The following is a 19,690-nucleotide window of genomic DNA, read 5'->3' on the forward strand; positions in this document are numbered from 1 at the left end:
CCCAGCCCCTGGCTCCCCATTTTTAAACAAGGCTGGAATAAGCTTTGTTTCCTCAAGAGGTATTCCCACAAGTGGGAGTGAGATTCCAGAGACTCACAGAAGTGCCTCGAGCTCCTGGACTGTCATGCGTTTTAAATCATCTGCAACATACCTGGATATATAAAATGGCACAATGTGGTTTCAATTTGTATTCTTTTGGTTGACCATGAGGCTGGACATTCCCCCAAAAGTATATTTGGTATTTTATGTTGTCTTACTTGGCTTCCTGATCATTCATTCATTCATCTAGTAATTACTGATGTGCCAAATACTGTCATGGGCTGGAGTTGTAGCTCAGTGGTAGAATGCTTGCCTAGCATGCTCAAGGCCCAGGGCTCACCCACAGCATTCCCCGCCCCCCACCAAAAAAAATCTACCCTCAGAGGGAAGACAGTAAGTAATATGTAGCATATCAGAAGGTATTGAGAGACACAGAAGCAAGGTAAGGGGTTAGGGTATTTTGATGGTGAGATCTGTCAGGGTGGCAAGGGCCTCATTGATAAAGTGACACCATAAACGAAGTGATGAAGGTAATAATCAGGGCAAGAATTGCGTAGGCCAAAGGCTCAGAAAGCAGAAAGGCACTGAGGTGAGAGGGTACTTGATATATTCACAGAAAGACAAGGCTGAGAGGAGGCGATGGGATGGAGGAGACTAAAAGCGGGGAGGCAAGATGACAGGTCTTTATGGCCACTGCAAAACCATCTAGAAATCCAACACCACCTTCTAGAGAAGAGATTATGGTAACCTAGAGTAGGTGGCAGTGGTGAGAAGCAATTGATTTTGGTATAGTTTGAAGGGATAGTCAAGGATATGCTACTGTTCTGGTGTTGGTGGTACAGAACCAGAGGGCTAAGGATGACTCTCAGGATTTTGTCATTTATTGGGATGGAAAAGATGGCAGTAAAGCTACGGAGAATTGAAAGCTCAAGTTTGGTTCTGGATGTTTTAAGTTTAAGATGCCTTTTAAACGCTCATGTGGAAATAGAGCAGATGTATTCATGGGGCCATCTCATGAAGGCAGGGATGCAGCTTAGGAATGTGACATCCCCAAGGGAAAGTGCAGTGTAGATAGAGGTTGGGGCTGGACCCTGTGCTACATGGTGTTGGGAGTGGGGAGGACACGGCCCCTCAAGGAGCAGAGAAGGAGTGGGCCATCAGAGGTGAGCTTCAAGGCAGAAATGTATGCCAAGTGCTACCAATTAGAAGAAAAATTAGGAACTGACTTCTGGATTTAGCAAGGTGGATGTCACTGGTGAGCTTGACAAGAGCTTTTTCTCTGTGGAGAGGCAGGGGAGTGCCTGACTGGGGCGGATGAGAAAAGGAGTGGAAAAGAGGATGGCAAGTGCACAAGTTCCAACCTGCATTAGAGGAGGGTAGAGAGGTTGGCAGTACGGAGGCGAGGACGGGAGTCAACAGCATGATACAGTCTCATCACCTCATACTGTCAGTGGACAGAATGACTTGGAGGAAAAAGTTATGATGGAGCAAGAGGAGAAAACAGCACCTGGACCAAGGCCAGTGAGGAGGTGAGAGGAGTGGGATGGAAGGAGGGCTGGGCGGCTGTGCAGGCAAGGCAGGAGCGTGGGGTGGAAGAGGCAGGACGGGGGGTGGTGAGGAGAGAAGGTAGAGCAAAGCTAAGTTCAGTTCATTAGGGGCAAAACTAAACTCTACTGCCAGGAACCTGCGCTGAGGCAGTAGTACTAAAGATAACAGGGCAACCATTTCTATGAGAGGATCCTGGCCACCAGGGGGCCATGTGGGGCCGGAGGGAGCCTTGGCTTCAAGGATGCTGGCAATGTTCTGATTATGTCAGTGTTAGTTCACTGAACCACACATTTGTTTTGTACTCTCTTTCTCTCATTTTTTGTACTGGGGATGGAACCCAGAGGTTCTATAACTGCTGCTGCTCCACAGCTGCGCCACATCCCCAGCCTTGCCTCCTGAGGTGCTAGGATTACACATATCATATTTCACATGAAGAGATTCAAGGGGGAATGAACACCTTTCTCCTTTATCATCTAAGTCCTGCCCCCACAAAAATTTAGGGGAAGAATTTCAGGCCAGAGCAATATCCAGCTAGCCCCTAAGTTTGCAGGGCACTTTCAAATCCAGGATGAAATGAGAACCTGAATTCATAGGTGCAGACGCAGGGTGGGGTGGGTGGAATCATGACATTTATTGACCTTCCACCAGATACCACAGTGTTTGCAGTCCTTTTAACAAACACCTTCCTTCTAACTACCTGGACCCCTCAGAGGCCAGGATCAATGGTGTTCCCAGCTGTGGAGAGGAAGTGAAGAGGGGAGGGGCTGTCCATACGGCCCAGCTGGGAGCCAGCAGGACAGCTGGGCTGACTGCCATTCAGGTTCAGATACTCTGGACAGTAGCTCAAGAGGCTTGGGGGAAGTGGAAGCAAGAAGGGCAAAAGTGAGAAAAGGAAGAGCAGGAGGAAGACCTTTTGAAAGCCACGTAAAACCTCCTCAGAGGACCTGGGGGCACTGGCAAAACCCTTGAGAACAGACAAACTCTGAGGCTGAGGGTGGGGACAGAGACAAAGGGCCTCACCTTATTTTTCTCTGTAAGCTGCTGCTCCAAGTCCTGTTTTTCCTTCTGTAGCCGCCCTAGATCCATGGCCCCAACCTCTCCATTTGGTGTTCCGTCTGCAGCTGGAAGCTGGCACATGGGGTCCTGCATAGCTTCTGAGGTTACCTATGGGTGGTTGGTGGCAGCAAGTTGAGAGCAGGACAGGTAATGTTGACATTAAGCTGCAGGTGTATGGGGAAGAGGAGAGCTTATTCCATAGGTGTGGCCTCCTGAGCTTCCAGGAGCCAGCGTTCAACACAAGACCCGCCCAGTGCCTTCCAGAGGGATACCAGCTTCTCACGCAGTCACACTGACAGCCTGCACACTGACAGGTGCCACACACACGAAGGCATGCAGGCCTCACAGCCTCTTCACCAGCTGAACACCCCACTGAAAGAAAGGACACCACAGCACAGAACAAGTGCCCTGTGTACATGTGCCTCGGTACATGGCTGTGACTTACATATGGCTCCTGGCCCTGTAGCCTTGGCAGCTCCTCCTGCACTGTGGTCACCAGGACTTCCTCGGCCCTCTGACTCCTCAGGGCCTCCAGCTCACTCTGTAGCTGGTGCATCTGCAGCATGGCAGAGGCATGACCTAGGGCGGCAGAGGGAGTATGCAGCATGATCCCTGGTCTACCAGCTGTATGACAGAGCCAGCGTGGGGCAGGGACACCAGACATAGTCAGGAATCCACTCCTCACCTTTCTCCAGCTGGAGAATTTCCTGCTCCTTCTGGAGTAGCTCTTCAGCCTTTTCTTGCAAACTCTGGTTCTTCTTGTCTATTGAAGCTGTCAGCTCAGTAGCCTTGGAGAAGAGAAACCAGTGTGAGAGGGGGCTCACAGCAGTTCTCACAGGACTGCTAGTGCCCAATGTGCCCACGAGCCCCCCAAGTCCATGACCTACAACAATCCCAAGGAAATTCTGCTCCTATGGACATGTGCAAATTCATCCTCCTGGGCAGGGGCCAGCATGCTTTAGGGTGATCTCCCCTGGCCCACAATGAGACAGACAGAGATGTAGCCCTCCAAAACATGCTGTCATAACCCTGACTTTCCCTTTGCTGAGCACCTGCGATGTGACATACTGGGTGGGCATCTGATATATGATGTGAACTTCATTCCACTGTCTAGAAGTGTGATTATCCTGAAGCCTTTTTCAGAGGAGACTCAGACTCAGATTTGTCAAGGACTCACTAAAGGCCTCAAGTTGGTAAACAAGCAAGGATGGGCCCAGAGGCTAAGTCTGTCTCCAAAGGCGGCTTTCCCCATACTTCCTGCCAAAACATCAACCCACTCTTCTGGAGTTTTTGGTGGACATGGGCAGTGATGGGCCACCTTATAGAATTAAGAGTCCAGTAAGTCCCTGGCTGAGGACTTCCTTCAGGTAATGGTTAGACAATTAGTATCTGACCACCAAAATCAGAAAAGGGTAACCTATGGGGTAAGGGTTTCTTTGAACATCATCTCCACAGGGCATCCCACAGCAGACTGCATCTCGGAGACTTGTGTCCACCCCAATCCTAGACAGATGGACCTCGACAGTCCCACAACAGTGGGGCACTGCAGGAGAGGGCATCACCACTTGGGCCCAAACCTAGGTATCAGACAGGGCCCACCTGTTGCTGGAGCTCTTCCCTTTGTTTTCGCACTTCCTCCAGGGCTTGAGCCATGGCCACACTCACAATTTCTCTTTGGCTCCACTCTTCCTACAATTCAGAAAACAGGTAGGAGACTGAGCCTTAAACCTTAGTTCACATTTCCTCAGCTGCATGTTTCACATGAACCCTAACAAAGGCAGCTCTGCTTTGAAAGGCTAGACCAACATTCTTCCTGCTTTCCTATCCCCTGCTGATGACGGTCTTGGTGGACACCCCTCTAACTCCTCTGGACACTGGCACTTGTCCACAAGCATATAAGCCAAAACCCAGGCCAAGGCTAGGGCCCAACTTAAAGAGGTGGTCTAATGAAATCAACACAGCATATGTGAATGGACTGGAACAATCTGGTTATAGAAAACATCATCAGCAGTTACTCTTTTAATAGGGCAAAATGTCAGTGATTCATCAAAATTTTATAGAAGTGTGATCACACCCTTTTATAGGAGAGAAAATGGAGGCTCTGAAGGGTTATATGATTTGCCCATGGTCCTAGAGTTAGGGCTCTGGATGAGAGACCCTCCCTCAGAGCATTTTCTACCTCCCCAACCTTCCCCAGAACACTCAGGGATCATCCTTGAGATAAACACATCGGTTTCCTCCCTGACACCGAGGCCTGTGCTTGCCAATCAGCCCTCAGCTGCAAAATACAACTTCTTAGGGGCCTGACCACTGGTCAGGGAGATGACCTGGACAGAACATGAGGTGGTCTGCTGTTTCTGTCTTCCCAGATCCCCCTGATTTTGGGGGGGGGCAGGTGAATGCTCATTGATCCTTTCTCCATTTCCACCCTAAAATTCCACATGACTCTAATAAGGCTCTCAATATATGATTCAGGCCTGGCAAATCATAGTATCTTGGTCCCCTTGACCAAGTAAACATCTAAAGGATGGCTCTGTCACCCAAGATGGATGATCAGAATCTCTTTTATATTAAGATCCTTCTTTATATGCTGAAGCTGAGTGGGAGGCGCCCTCCTGCCACTGTGGGTGCTCAGCTGGAATGATCCAAGCTTGGAGCTGCTGTGGCCATATCCACCACACTGCAGGATGCAGCCTACATGATGGGACAAAAGCATGAACAATGGCAACAAGAGAAAGGAGGTGACAGACCCCAGTTCCAGTCCGACTGGTCTTTCTGGTTCTGTGAATTGCTCCTCCTAAGAAACCTCCCATGTTAGCCTCAGCCACTGACATGCTGGCCCTGCCCTGAGCTGACAGGGTGTTCCCTGGCAGCTGAATACTTGAGGCTGGGGCTGGGACAACACCCCTTAGCAGGGTCCTCCCAGGCCCTCCTACTTCCAAGCAGAGGTCTAGGGAGTGGCTCTTTTGAGGGGAAGGAGCAAGAGGTTTCAGCTTGGTAGAGAGGGTGAGACGGTCCTGGAGGGGAGGCTGCTGTGCCTCCTGGGGAGGCTTTCCTGGGGAAGGTTAGAAGAGACAACTTTGACTGCTGATGTCCAGGAGGGCAAGAGGTGGAGGCATGTGTGGGAAGACAGTAAGGTCAGGCCAGGGCAGGAAGCAGAGACTCAGGGCACCTCTCAGTCAGGGCACTGTCCTTGGCTCTTTTAATCCGTGGCCATGTTGGGTCCTTAGGAATATTTTGAGGTCAGGGGTTACCATCATCTATTTAAAAAAGGGAAAATGGATTCCTTCAAGAATCAGCTAGTGAGGGACTAGGCTGGCATATGAAACTGGATATATATGGCTCTAAAGTCTGTGCTGGGCCCCATATTGTGGGATTCAAGGTCGATACATCCAGCTTGGGTTCACTGCAGCAGCAAGCAGGGCAGTCATCGTGAAGGAGCCATAAAGTGACCCACACATCAGCCTCTGCACCTGGGGTGAATCTGGTGAAGTTCCATTTCCTTCAATCTTCCAGCTTCTAGAACTGCATTCATTGGTGGGGGCTCACAAAATGCAGTGCCTCAGAATACACAGGCATGGTGGTACACACTTGTAACACCAGTGACTCAGGAGACTGAGGAAGGGGATCACAAGTTTGAGGCCACCCTGGGTAATTTAGTGTGATTCTGTTTCAAAAAAAAAAAAAAAAAAACAATAAAACAACTCTCCCCCACCCCTCTTCAGTACAGTGTACTTGGGTTCAATCCCCAGTACAAAAGAAGCAAACACTGACAGAACTAAAGGGAGGTAGCAAAATCCACAGGTGTAGTTGAAGAGTTAGTATGCTCTCTTCACATGGAACAAGTAGACAAAAATAAATAAGGAACTATGTAGACTCAAATAGTATTATCAACCAACTTGACCTAATTAGAATGCACAGAATACATAATGGCAGCAGAATATATACTCTTTTCAAACATGATGATATATTTGCTAAGACAGACTTTTAGTTAGTTTAGAAAACAAGTCAGAAGCCAGGCATGGTAGTGCAAGCCTGTAATTCCAGTGGCTCAGGAGGCTGAGGCAAGAGGATTACAAGTTCAAAGCCAGCCTCAGCAACTTAGCAAGGCTTTGAGCAACTTAGTGAGACCCTGTCTCTAAATAAAATACATAAAAGGGCAGGGAATGTGCCCTCAGTGGCTAAGTGCCTCTAAATTCAATCCTCGGTACCAAAAAACCCCCGAACACCACCACCACCACCACAAAGCTTTCACATCTTCTCACTCGAAAAACTAGGTAACTTCTATCTTCTAACTGGGCCACGAATAACACACTGTGGGTCTGAATTTCCATTTTTTCTAGTGTCAGTGTATTAGTTTCCTATAGCTGCTATAATGAATTACCATAAACTTGATGGCAACAAAGTTTATCATTTGACAGTTCTGGTGGTCAGAAATCTGAATGGAGCCCTGGGGGAATACATCAAGGTATCAGTAGAGCTGTTTTCTGAAGGAGACCTTGGGAAGTTCCATTTCCTTCAATCTTCCAGCTTCTAGAACTGCATTCATTGGTCTGTAGCCCATTTGTCCATCTTCAAATCTCTATTTGCTTCCATTGCCTTTTGACTTCTGTTTAAAATCTGCCTGTCTTGCCTGTATAAGGGCACTTGTAATTATTTAGGGCCCAAACAGATAATCCAGGATAAACTCCTCATATCAAGATCCTCAATCAAATGCAGATTGACCTTTGCCATATAAGGGAACTTCTAGAAAATAGGATGTAGATATATTTTGGGACCATTACTCAGTCTACCACATAGTCAGTTTTGACAAGTTATATTTTTCTAGAATTTTACCATTTAAAATGATTTTTAGGGCTGTGGTTGTGGCTCAGTGGTAGTATGCTCACCTAGCTTGCATTAGGCACTGGGTTTGATCCTCAGCACCACATAAAAATAAACAATAAAGATATTGTGTCCACCTAAAACTAAAATATAAATATTTTTTAAAAAGTATATTTTAAAACATTTTGGCATAAGGTGGTTTATACGTCTTATCTGTTTTATGTCTCAGGATACATAGTGATGATTTATAGCACGCTAAAATTTCCTTCTATGTATTGCTTTATATTCCATTAGTTTGGACAGATAGTATTCACATGATGTTGTATTTAAAAGTATTTTAAAATTTCCGTTGTGATTTTTTTCTTTCACCCTGTGGTGATTGGAAAAATGCATTTTTTATTGGTTCTTTTTAGTTACATGTGACAGTAGAATCTATTTTGATCTATTTATACAGGCATGGAATAGATCCTAATTAGGATCCTAGTCTTGTGGATGTACAGGATGGTGAGATTTCACAGTGGTGTATTCTTATATGCACAAAGGAGAATTATGTCAGATTCATTCCCATTCTACTAACTTTCCTGTCCCCTCTCCTTTCCCTTCATTCCTCTTGTCTAATCCACTGAACTTCTATCCCCCTGCATTTATTGTGGGTTAATATCTACATATCAGAGAAAATATTTATTCTTGGGGACTGGTTTATTTCACATAGCAGGATAGTCTCCACATCCATTCATTTACTGGCCAATAAAGTCATTCTTCTTTTAAGTTTTTTTTTTTTTTTTTTTAGTTGTAGATGGACATGATACCTATTTTTTAAAAAATATTTATTTAGTTTTCAGTGATAGTTGGATACAATGTCTTTAATTGATTAATTAATTTTTATGTGGTGCTGAGGATCGAACTCAGGGCCTCGCCTGTGCTAGGCAAGCGCTTACTGCTGAGCCACACCCCTAGCCCCAAATATTTATTTTTCAGTTGTAGTTAGGCACAATACCTTTATTTTATTTATTTATTTTTATGTGGTGCTATGGATCGAACCCAGGGCCTTGTACATGCTAGGCGAGGGCTCTACTGCTGAGCCACAACCCCAGCCCAGAATACCTTTTTATATATTTAATTATTTATATGTGATGCTAAGGATCAAACCCAGTGCTTCACATATGCTAGGCAAGTGCTCTACCACTGAGCTACACCCCGGCCCTAAAGTCATTGTTTTTTTATGGCCGAATAATATTTCACTGTGTTCAGACACCACAATTTCTTTATCCATTCATCTGCTGATGGGCATCTAGGTTGGTTCCACACCTTAGCTATTGTGAATTGTGCTGCTATTAACATTGAGTAGCTGTTACTGTAGTATGCTGATTTTAACTCCTTTGGGTATATACCAAGGGGTGGAATAACTGGGTCAAATGGTGGCTCCATTTCTAGTTTTTTGAGGAATTTCCATACTGCTTTCTGGAGTAGTCGCACTAATTTGCAGTCCCACCAGCAATGTATGAGAGAACCCTTTCCCTACATCCTTGCCAATATTTGTTGTTACTTGTATTCTTGATAATTGCCATTCTAGTTGGAGTAAGATGAAATCTCAGTGTAGTTTTAATTTGCATTTCTCTAATAGCTAGAGACGTTGAACATTTTTTCATGTATTTGTTGACTGTTCATATTTCTTCTTTTGAGAAGTGTCTGTTTAGTTCCTTAGCCCATTTATTGACTGGGTCATTTGCTTTTTAGGTGTTAAGCTTTTTGAGTTCTTTGTATATTCTGGAAATTAATGCCTTATCTGAAGTGAAGGTGGCAAAGATTTTATTCCATTCTGTAGGTTCTTTCTTCATGCTCTTGATTGTATCCTTTGCTGTGACGAAGCCTTTTGGTTTCATATAAACCCATTTATTAATTTTTTATATTACTTCTTATGCTTTAGAGGAGTCTTGTTTAAAACATGGATTCCTAAGCTGAAATGTTGGAGTGTTGACCCTATATTTTCTTCTAGTATGTGCAGGGACCTCTGGTCTAATTCGTAGGTCTTTGATCCACTTTGAGTTGAATTTTGTGTAGGGTGAGAGATAGGAGTTAAATTTCATTCTACTATATATGAATTTCCAGTTTTCCCAGCACCATTTGTTGAAGAGGCTATCTTTTGTCCAAAGTATGTTTTTGGTGACTTTGTCTGAGATAACTATATTTATGTGAGTTTGTCTCTGTGTCTTCTACTCTATTCCATTGGTTTTCATGTCTGTTTTGGTGCTGATACCATGCTGTTTTTGTAACTATAGCTCTGTAGCATAATTTAGGTCTCGTATTGTGATGCCTCCTGCTTCACTTTTCTGCTGTGGATTGCTTTGATTATTCTGGGTCTCTTATTTTTCCAAATGAATTTCATTCATGACTTCCTTTTGTACTTCTATGAAGAATGTCATTGGAATTTTAATAGGAACTGTGTTAAAATCTGTATAACACTTTCAGTAGGATAGCCATTTTGACACTTCAATTCTGCTTATCCAAGACCATGAGAGATCTTTCCATTTTCTAAGGTTTTCTTCAATATCTTTCTTTGGTGTTCTGTAGTTTTCATTGTAAAGGTCTTTCACTTCTTTTGTTAGATTGAATCCCATGTTATTTCATTTTTTTGAAGCTATTGTGTATGGGATAATTTTCCTAATCTCTCTTTCAGCTGATTCATCATTGCTGTATAGGAATGCAATTGATTTATGGGTGTTAATTTTATATCCTGCTACTTTGCTGAATTCATTAATGAGTTCTAGAAGTTTTCCGGGTCTTTAAATATAGAATCATGGGGCTGGGGATGTGGCTCAAGCGGTAGCGCGCTCACCTGGCATGCGTGCGGCCCGGGTTCGATCCTCAGCACCACATACAAACAAAGATGTTGTGTCTGCCGAGAACTAAAAAATAAAAATAAAAAAAAAAAAAAAAAAAAAAACCTCTGTCTCTCTCTTTAAAAATAAATACATAAATAAATAAATATAGAATCATGTCATTGGCAAACAGAGATAGTTTGAGCTCTTCTTTTCCTATTCATGTCCCTTTAATTTCTTTCTTTTGCCTAATTGCTCTGGCTATAGTTTCCAAGGACTATGTTGAATAGAAGTGGTGAGAGAGGGTATTCCTGTCTTGTTCTAGTTCTTACAGGAAATGCTGAAAGTGCATTTAAAATTTTTTTTTTTTTAGTTGTAGATCAAAGACCTATGAATTAGACCAGAGATCCCTGCACATACTAGAAGAAAATATAGGGTCAACACTCCAACATTTCAGCTTAGGAACCCATGTTTTTAACAAGACTCCTTCATTTTATTTTAATGTGGTACTGAGGATGGAACCCAGTGCCTCATACATGCTAGGCAAGTGCTCTACCAATGAGTTACAACCTCAGTCCCTGAAAGTGCATTCTTTAATTTTTATTTATTTTTTAAATATATTTTAGTTGTAGTTGGACACAATACCTTTATTTTATTTTTGTGAGGTGCTGAGGATCGAACCAGAACCCTGCACATGCGAGATAAGCATTCTACTGCTGAGCCACAACCCCAGTCCCTGAAGGTGCATTTTTAATTGCAAACATACACACAGAGGTTTTCTCTATTTTTATTGTTGATTTTAGACTTAATTGGATTCTGGTCAGAGAATATAGTCTGTCTTCAATACTCTGTATGAAATTTCTTGAGACTTACTTTATGGTAAAATTTTCTAATTATTCCATGTCTGCCTGAAAAGGATATGCATATTTTACAACTGGTGGGTGCAGAGCTCCATGTATGTTAAGAATATATATATTTTTAAATATTTATTTTTTTTTTTTAGTTTTAGATGGACACAATGTCTTTATTTTTTATTTTTATGTGGATTTGAGGATCGAACCCAGCGCCCCGCACATGCCAGGTGAGCGCGCTACCGCTTGAGCCACATCCCCAGCTCCTGTTAAGAATATTAATATTCTTAAGTTCAAATCTATACTTATAACTTTCTCTCAACTTATTCAGAAAACTTATATAGAAATTTGTTAAAATATCCAAGAATGTAGATTTGTCTAGTGATATCTGGATTCCTGTTCATTTTTTGGTGTTTGGGGGGGCATATTGGGGATTGAACCCAGGGATGCTTCACTATTTACCTACACCCCCAGCCTTTTTTTTTTTAATTTTGAGACAGTCTGGTTAAGTTGCTGAAAGCCTTGCTAAGTTGTGGGTCCGGCCTCCAAAGCTGTGATTCTCCTGCCTTAGCCTCCTCCGTCACTGGAATCACAGATGTGACACTTGCCTGATTTCCCGACCTTTTATCTTCAATCCTCTGTTTCCTTATTTTAGACATGACTCTGATAAACAGCATATAGTTAGTTACTTTAAAAATTGAAAAATTTTATCTTTTAATTGTGGCATTTGGTTAAATATTGACATGTTTGAGTTTAAAATCACTATCTTAAGATGCTTTTTAACTCATGTTCGATATTCACTTTTAACTCTTTATTTTCTATTCTGGATTTTTAAAATTTCTTTTTTTTTTTTTTTTAAGTCTGGAAGCTACACACCCTTTTATTCCTTTTTTTTTTTTTCAGTGATTAATCTACAGATCACAATATGCATCTTTGTCTTGTCAAAGTCCAGTCTTTGTTCGTTTTGGTGCAGGAGATTGAACCCAGGGCCTTCTGTGTGCTAAGCACCACTGAACTACACACTACACACTCAGCCAAAAATTACTTGGTATTTTTGTCCAATTCCCAGAAGATGTGAGGGGTTGAGAATACTGACTACGTTGATCTTATCTGACTTGGGTTATTTTTGTCTTATATTTTATTTATATTTTATGTTTATTAAGATAAAATTATTCCATCCCTTAGGCACAATGGATGCTCTAAGTGGGGGTTTTATGTCCTTGTGAGGTTGAATACTTGTGTTGCACATGTCATACAATATGGAAATACAAGACTTTAAAAAAAACCATCACTATTTTTTTAATAAGTTCATTTAGATTTGTTCTTCATTCCCTCTTACCTCTTGACATCCTTTGTACTTCCATCTAGAATTTCCCTTCACCAATCTAGGATCACTTTAATCCAAAATTAGCCAGTGAGATTTTCTGGGCCACCTTATTTCTTTAATTAGTTCAATCCACCCCAAGGCAGGGTGGGGATGTGGTGTTGGTTACTTCTGGGTTACCTTTACTCCTAAGTGTCCCAAACCAAATCTTTAAGGATCTCCCAGGCTGAACCCAATGTGGGTCTTAAATTCCAACCTTTATCTCCAGCTCTGAGAAGCTGCAGGAAGCCTGGATAAACATCCAGCAGGAATCCCCAGGGAAAAGCTGCTCCCCGTGCGGTGCGGTAGGCTCCCCAATGCCTTCAACAGGCAAGTTCTCATTTTGGACAGCTTTTCTGCACACTCCAGGGCGAGCTGGTCTGAGTTGTGCCCTTGGGGAAGGGGAAGCATCTCTAGTTTCCTTTTAGCCAGCTCTGGTCAGCCTCGTCCCCACTGCTCCACAGTGAACACTTGTCAACCTCGCCAATGTAGGCTTCAGTCTTTCTTGACTTGTCAGCTGATGTGACAGTTCCCTTCTCTGTCCTGTAGCACTCTCTGTCCTCTCCTTCCGGAGCTCAACCTTCTTCTGGTTCCACTAATCTCCTACTTGCAGTTCCCTTAGAGTCTTCTAGTTGATCCTCCTTTTCTTCTGAACCTTGGAATGTTGGCTCGACCCTGGTCTTTACTTTTGGTCCTGTTCTTTATACTCATTGCATGTCCTCTGGTTGTAAATCAAAAAAATAAAAGTGTAGCTGGATGCAGTGGCACATGCCTGTAGTGGCTCGGCAGGCTGAGGCAGGAGCATCGTGAGTGCAAAGCCAGCCTCGGCAATTTAGCAAGGCCTTAAGCAACTCGGATAGACTTCCATGTCTCTAAATAAACATAAAAATGGCTGATAATGTGGCTCAGTGGTTAAGCACCTTGGGTTCTAGTCCCTGGTACCAGAGGGGGAAAAATTGTAATGATTTTATACTTTATATATTTATCCTGAACCTCAGTTGGTATTTCAACACTTGTTAGCCAAAAATAACCAGATATCTCCCAGACTCCCAGTGGTTCCTGGACCAGGTATAATATTGCCTTCCCAAGAGACATTTGGCAAAGTAGAGACCAAGATTCTCCTCGACCCTACACACCACACATTCTCAGCACAGCCCCCCACTATGATTGTGGCCTAGCACATCAACAGTGCTGAGGGTGAGAAACCCCGAGTTACACAGATCGTGTGTTGGGGCCGCCTCCAATTCCCTTTCCTCTCATTCCTTTCATGGCAAGTGATGAAAGCTCTGTATCAAACATACATCCTGAGTCTGTACAATTCTCCCCAAACCCAACACTCACATGTAGTTGTTGCATTACTAAGAAGCCTCCTAAAAGCACTTCTGCCTGTGCTTCCTTACAAGCTTCTCCACCCCGAGCCAGGGAAATTGTCTTAAAACAAAGCCCTTACACATCACTTCTCTGCTGCAGAGGCCGCCCGCTGTACTTTCTCATGCCTGCGGCCTCCTCACTCAGGTTCTGCGATCCCCCAGCGGCTCAGCTGCAGCCACACTGGACTGATCTTTGAACACACCAAGCTATTTTCTGCCTCTAGAGCCTCTGTATTTGCTATTTCTTCTGTCTGGAGCATTCCTTCTCCAAATGTTCACATTTCTGGCTCCTTCTCACTAATCAGATCTCTGGCTCAAATGTCACAGAAGTCTTCCTTGACCTGCATACAGAAAAGTGGCCTCTCCTTCCTCCTGTCTGTACCTCACCCTGACTTATTTTCTTCATAATGATCACTATTTGCCATTGTTTTTTTCTCTCTAGTTACAAGCTCCATGGAGGAGAAAAGCTCTGTCTGTCTTGTCTTGTTCATTGCCAGATTTCCACACCTACAATGTGCCTGGCAATTACAGACATTCTGATGTTTGGTTAAGGAATGCATGGAACAATTTCTGACTTCAAGGTGTGTGCTGCCAACTACTGACGATGATGTCTGAGCAACCTGTCAGATACCAGTAATGAAAGCTTATGAACCATTCGGCTATGGACGTTCTCAGAGAACATCCTAAGCCAGGCAAGTATTCCAATGACCCATCATCCCCAGGAACTGGGAGAGGAGCCTGAGCATACAAGACCAGGGATGTCAGGGAGGCAGGATTTGACTCAAGCACCAAGTGCACAGAAAGGGTGTCTATATTTCTGCTCAAGGTCCCTGATACAAACAAGGTCTTCATGAACTTTTAAGACTTTGCTTTACTTGTCTCACTGAAAAAAACAAGCCAGGGAGGTGCTCTAACATCAGGACATCCAGGAAACTGACACAGAGGTATAAAGGACTGGGCCACCCTCGTGGAGTGAAAGGTCAGATCAGCACTATCCCTAACTATGAAATCTGGACAAATTACAAATTACTTATACTTGGAAGTTCAATGACATTAATTGCCAAATGAGCATTATTATTATTATTATTATTTTTAATTAGCTACACATGACATTACAATGATCTTGGCAATTCATACATTTGAATCAACTGGTGCATAATTTCTCATTTTTCTGATTGTACAGATTGCAGAATCACACTGGTCATAGAGTCACCTATATACATACAGCAATCATAATGTCTATTCTTTTTTGCTGCCCTTCCTATCCCCACTTCCCCTCCCCTCCCCTCCCATCCTTTCTCTCTATCCAATCTAACGTGACACACTTTTCTTTTTTCTTTTTCTCCTCACAACATCATACATGTATTCTGTATAACGATGAGGGTCTCCTTCCATCTTCCGTGCAATTCCCCTTCTCCCTCCCTTTCCCTTCCACCTCTCTTCCCTATTTAGTGGTAATCTTCTTCTCATGCTCTTCCTCCCTATCCCATTTTGAGTCACCCCCCTTATATCAGAGAAGACATTCGGCATTTGTTTTTTAGGGATTGGCTAACTTCACTTAGTATAATGCTAATCCCATCCATTTCCCTTGCAAATGCCATGATCTTGTTATTTTTTAAACAGAACTAGAGATTGAACACAACTATACTTGAATTTTATTTTAAGATAGGTTCTAACTTGCCAAGCTGGCCTTGAACTTGTGATCCTCCTGCCTCATGCTCCCAATCACTGGGATTAGGTGTACCATACCTAGATAATTCTTTTTTTTGAAACTCAGGGGCACCTGACCACTGAGTCACATTCCCAGCCCTATTTTGTATTTTATTTAGAGACAAGGTCTCACTGAGTTGCTTAGCACCTCACTTTTTGCTGAGGCTGGCTTTGAGCTCACGATCCTCCTGCATCAGCCTCCCTAGCCACTGGGAGAACAGGCATGCGCCACCACGCCCAGCTAGATAATTCTTAATATAGTCCTGGAGCTCTGAGAGGACTTAATGAGGTGACACTTTCTAGCAGTTGCCTGATGGGAACACTGAACTAAAGCTAGCTGCATGTTTCCACTGTAAGTACAAAACTTCGGTGATCATGGTATCTCCTCTGCCAGGTAAGCACCAAGTGCAGGACTTTGGCTGATCAAACACACTTGTAGAAGATATAAACACTTTTGTGAAACTCTGATTCAATTAGATAAATACCTTCAGCTTCTTTAGCTCAAACTGATGATGTTGTAAAGAATGTTCAAATTCACTTCTGCTTTCTTTCAGGGCTGCATTTTCTTGTTCCAGCTCTCTCTGCAAATCAAGAACACATAAAGATCGGCATCTTTGAAATGCCTTTTCTTTTGGTCACTGTAGGGATGTGAAATGACAATAGGGTGAGGGGGTTGGGGTTTGGCTCAGTGGTAGAGTACCTGCCTAGCATGTGTGAGGCTCTGGGTTTCACCCCCCGCACCACAGGAAAAAAAAAAAAGCTGGATGTGGTGGTACACACCTGTAATTCCAGTGGCTTGGGAGGTTGAGGCAATACGATCACAAGTTCAAAGGCAGCCTCAGCAACTTAGTGAGGCCCTAAACAATTTCGTGAGACTCTACCTTTTTTTAAATTTTGGGGTACTGGGATTGAACTCAGGGCACTCAACCACTGAGACACATCCCCAGGCCTTTTTTGTATTTTATTTAGAGATAGGATGTCACTGAGTTGGTTAGTGCCTTGCTTTTGCTGAGATTACAGGAGTGTGCCCCATGCTGGGCAAGACCCTATCTTGAAACAAAAAGTAAAAAAAAGGGCTGGGGATGTGGCTCAGTAGTTAACTTAGGTTCAATCCCCGGTACCCAAAAAGAAAAAAAATTATAAACTTCTCAAAGAGGAATAACATGCTTCTCAAACTTGTGGGGCAGGGAGAGGGACCATAAAAAGGGAGAAGTCACTGGGGAGAAACAACATGAGTTTCAGAAAGAACATGAAAAGGCTGAGGGGAATGGTCAGGAAGCGCCAGGAAGGCCCTCAGGGGAAAAAAAAATCCATTATTTTAGATTTCTCTAAAAAGTTGCCATTTCACAGGGTCTCACAAGCAGGGGCTTGTTAGAAAGATCTGACCTTTTGTACAAAGTGAATTCTTAACTTAGGTCAGGAGTCAAGCATGGGGCAGATGAGCTGTGCCTGGGCCCAGTGCTGATGCTCAGCCGCCTCCCTCTGTTCTCCACTCACCATTCTGCACTCAGCAGCTGTCTGGTCGGCTGCCTGTGCCTGCGCCAGGGCCGCCATCTGGGCCTCCAGCACATGGGTGCGTTCCCTGCACTGCTGCTCCAGGATGAGGGCCTGCTGCTGCGCAAGGCTGCTGTCCCGGTTCGCCGCAGCCTGCAGGGAAACCAGAGCCAGTTAGTGAAAAGGAAAAGAAAAATTGGGGGAGGGGATGGTAATTTTATTCTGGCTCTTTGTGGCCCAAACATGGTACCCAATAGAAATAGATCCTCTTCCTAACGGCCTCCTCCCAGGTATCGTTGAGGAACCCCTGCAGGCCATGCCTATTGATGGCAGACTTGCCCTGTTCCAGGAGACAGCCCAGCACAGGAGACAGCCCAGCATGGGTCTTTCTGCTCTCTATCACTGAGCTACACCTCAGCCCCTGGCATTGGTTTTGATGCCACTGCTGTGCCTTCATGGCATGTGGGGAAGCTCTGGGAACTAGCCTGTTCCTGAAGCAGGCCTCTTCAATGGCTGCACAATGTCCCCCTAAGCTGATGTTTCTCTAGAGTGGCAGTGGAATATAGTGGTAGAACAGGGCTTTGCATGCGAGAGATGCAAGTCCTGCCACTTGCTGACTGTAAGCCCTTGGCCAGTGACCAAAATCCTTCTGAGCTGACCTCTATGAAATGCAGATGACAGTGTGTGCCTCTTAGGTGTGCTGCAAGGACTAAGCAAACTTCTGTGTAATGTACTCAGCATAGTACCTCGGATGTGGTAGTCATGAAATCAATTATGGTTGCTTTTTTTTTGTTAGAGAGAGAGAGAGAGAGAGAGAGAGAGAGAGAATTTTTTAATATTTATTTTTTCAGTTTTCGGTGGACACAACATCTTTATTTTATTTTTATGTGGTGCTGAGGATCGAACCCAGCGGCCCGCGCATGCCAGGCGAGCGCATTACCACTTGAGCCACATCCCCAGCCCATGGTTGCTTTTTAGTATTTATTTTTTGTGGTGCTGAAGATTGAACCCAGGGCTTTAAGCATGCTTGGCAAGCAGTATACCACTGAGCTACATCCCTAGCCTTTTTATTTTTTAGTTTGAGACAGGGTCTTTCTAAGTTGCTGAAGCTGGCAGTGAACTTGTGATCCTCCTGCCTTAGCTTCCAGAATTGCTGAAATGACAGGAGTGGACACTGCGCCTGGCTGCTGAGTACTTTTTTTTCAGTTGTCGATGGGCCTTTATTTATTTATCTATTTATTTATTCATTCATTCATTCTTATGTGTTGCTGAGGCTCGATGGGCCTTTATTTATTTATTTATTTATATGTGTTGCTGAGGCTCAAACCCAGTGCCTCACACATGCTGGGCAAGAGCTCTGCCACCAAGCCCCAGCCCCAGCCCTGGCTGCTGACTACTTTTAACTCTAACTCATTCAACACACATGAGGCTGTGATGACACTTCTTTGCCCACGCTCTCACTAGAGCTTTGACCAGTTCTCCACACTTCTGATCACAAGCTGAGGTTGGACCCCTTGAGGAGCTACTACCTCTAACTTCCCCAGAGTGGGCCAGGGCCTGAAGGTTGGGTGTTGGTGGGATCACCCAGTCAGTCCACATCTTCAGGTCACTGGGATCCTCGGCAGCTTCTCAGTCCTTGACCTGCTCTGCCTGCATGCTCACGTCTACCATAATAACTATGTCCAAGGTCAGATCCAGACACTGCTGCAGATGCTTGAGAGTGTGTCTGGAGCACCTGCACAAGATCAATGGGAAAGCCCAAGACCTAGTGCCCAAGAAGCACTCACGAGTTCCTGGATCTGTGCATCCTGCGCAGCCACGACATCCCTGCTCTGCCTGAGCCGTTCCTCAGAGGCCTGAAGGCTCTGTTCCAGTTCCTTCACCTATGGGGAAGAAAAGCATTCTTTCTGTTTACAAGAAGCTGAGCAGTTTTAACAAATGGTTTTAAAATTCAAATTAGGTTGGGGGTATAGCTCAGTGGGAGAGCATGTGCATAGCAGGCACAAGGCCCTGGGTTCTATCCCTAGCACCAAAACAAAAACTAATAAAATAGGTACATGACAGAAAAATGCAAAATGAGAAAAGAAATATCCAGAAGCCCACCATTATAAAACACTAGCATTTTGGGCTGGGGTTGTGGCTTAGTGGTAAAGCGCTCACCTAGCATGTGCGAGGTCCTGGGTTCGATCCTCAGCACCACATAAAAATAAATAAATTAAATAAAAATATTGTGTCCAACTACAACTAGAAAAAAATATATATATATATATTAAAAAAAAACTACTAGCATTTTAACACTGTCTCTTCTAGTCTTTCTTTTTTTTTTTTTTTTTTTTTTGAGAGGGGATCTTGCTAAGTTGCTTAGGCTGAACCTGTGACCCTCTTGACTCAGACTCCAAGCAACTGGGATTACAGGTGTGTACCACTGTAACTGGCAGTTAGGTTTTTTTTGGTTCTGGAGATGAAGCCCAGGGCCTCATGTGTGCTAGGCAAGCGCTGTGCTAAGAGCTATATCCCCAGACCCTGAGAGGGACAGCTTTAACCATCAGGTTCTTCACATACATTCACTAAAAAGATTTAACTAAAAACATCCCCATGGGCTGGGGATGTGGCTCA

General features: G+C 44.0%; 1 protein-coding gene across 11 annotated transcripts in view; it reads right to left on the bottom strand.

The window, feature by feature from the left end:
* Window positions 1-19,690, bottom strand: part of Golga1 (golgin A1) — a 57,509-nt gene that overhangs the window by 6,315 nt on the left and 31,504 nt on the right. For all 11 annotated transcript variants that reach the window (XM_046451920.2, XM_046451925.2, XM_058581738.1 and 8 more), the window contains 7 exons: window positions 18,862-18,957; window positions 17,078-17,227; window positions 16,066-16,161; window positions 4,243-4,332; window positions 3,329-3,431; window positions 3,089-3,222; window positions 2,608-2,751 (listed from right to left, as the gene is read on the bottom strand). In XM_046451920.2, coding sequence (XP_046307876.1) covers window positions 2,608-2,751; window positions 3,089-3,222; window positions 3,329-3,431; window positions 4,243-4,332; window positions 16,066-16,161; window positions 17,078-17,227; window positions 18,862-18,957 — 813 coding nt within the window. The remainder of the gene's footprint in view (window positions 1-2,607; window positions 2,752-3,088; window positions 3,223-3,328; window positions 3,432-4,242; window positions 4,333-16,065; window positions 16,162-17,077; window positions 17,228-18,861; window positions 18,958-19,690) is intronic.

Source organism: Marmota monax, unplaced genomic scaffold, assembly GCF_021218885.2.
Source record: "Marmota monax isolate L192 unplaced genomic scaffold, Marmota_monax_Labrador192_F-V1.1 WCK01_AAM20220418_F8-fsc00020, whole genome shotgun sequence".
Classification (NCBI taxonomy): domain Eukaryota; kingdom Metazoa; phylum Chordata; class Mammalia; order Rodentia; family Sciuridae; genus Marmota; species Marmota monax.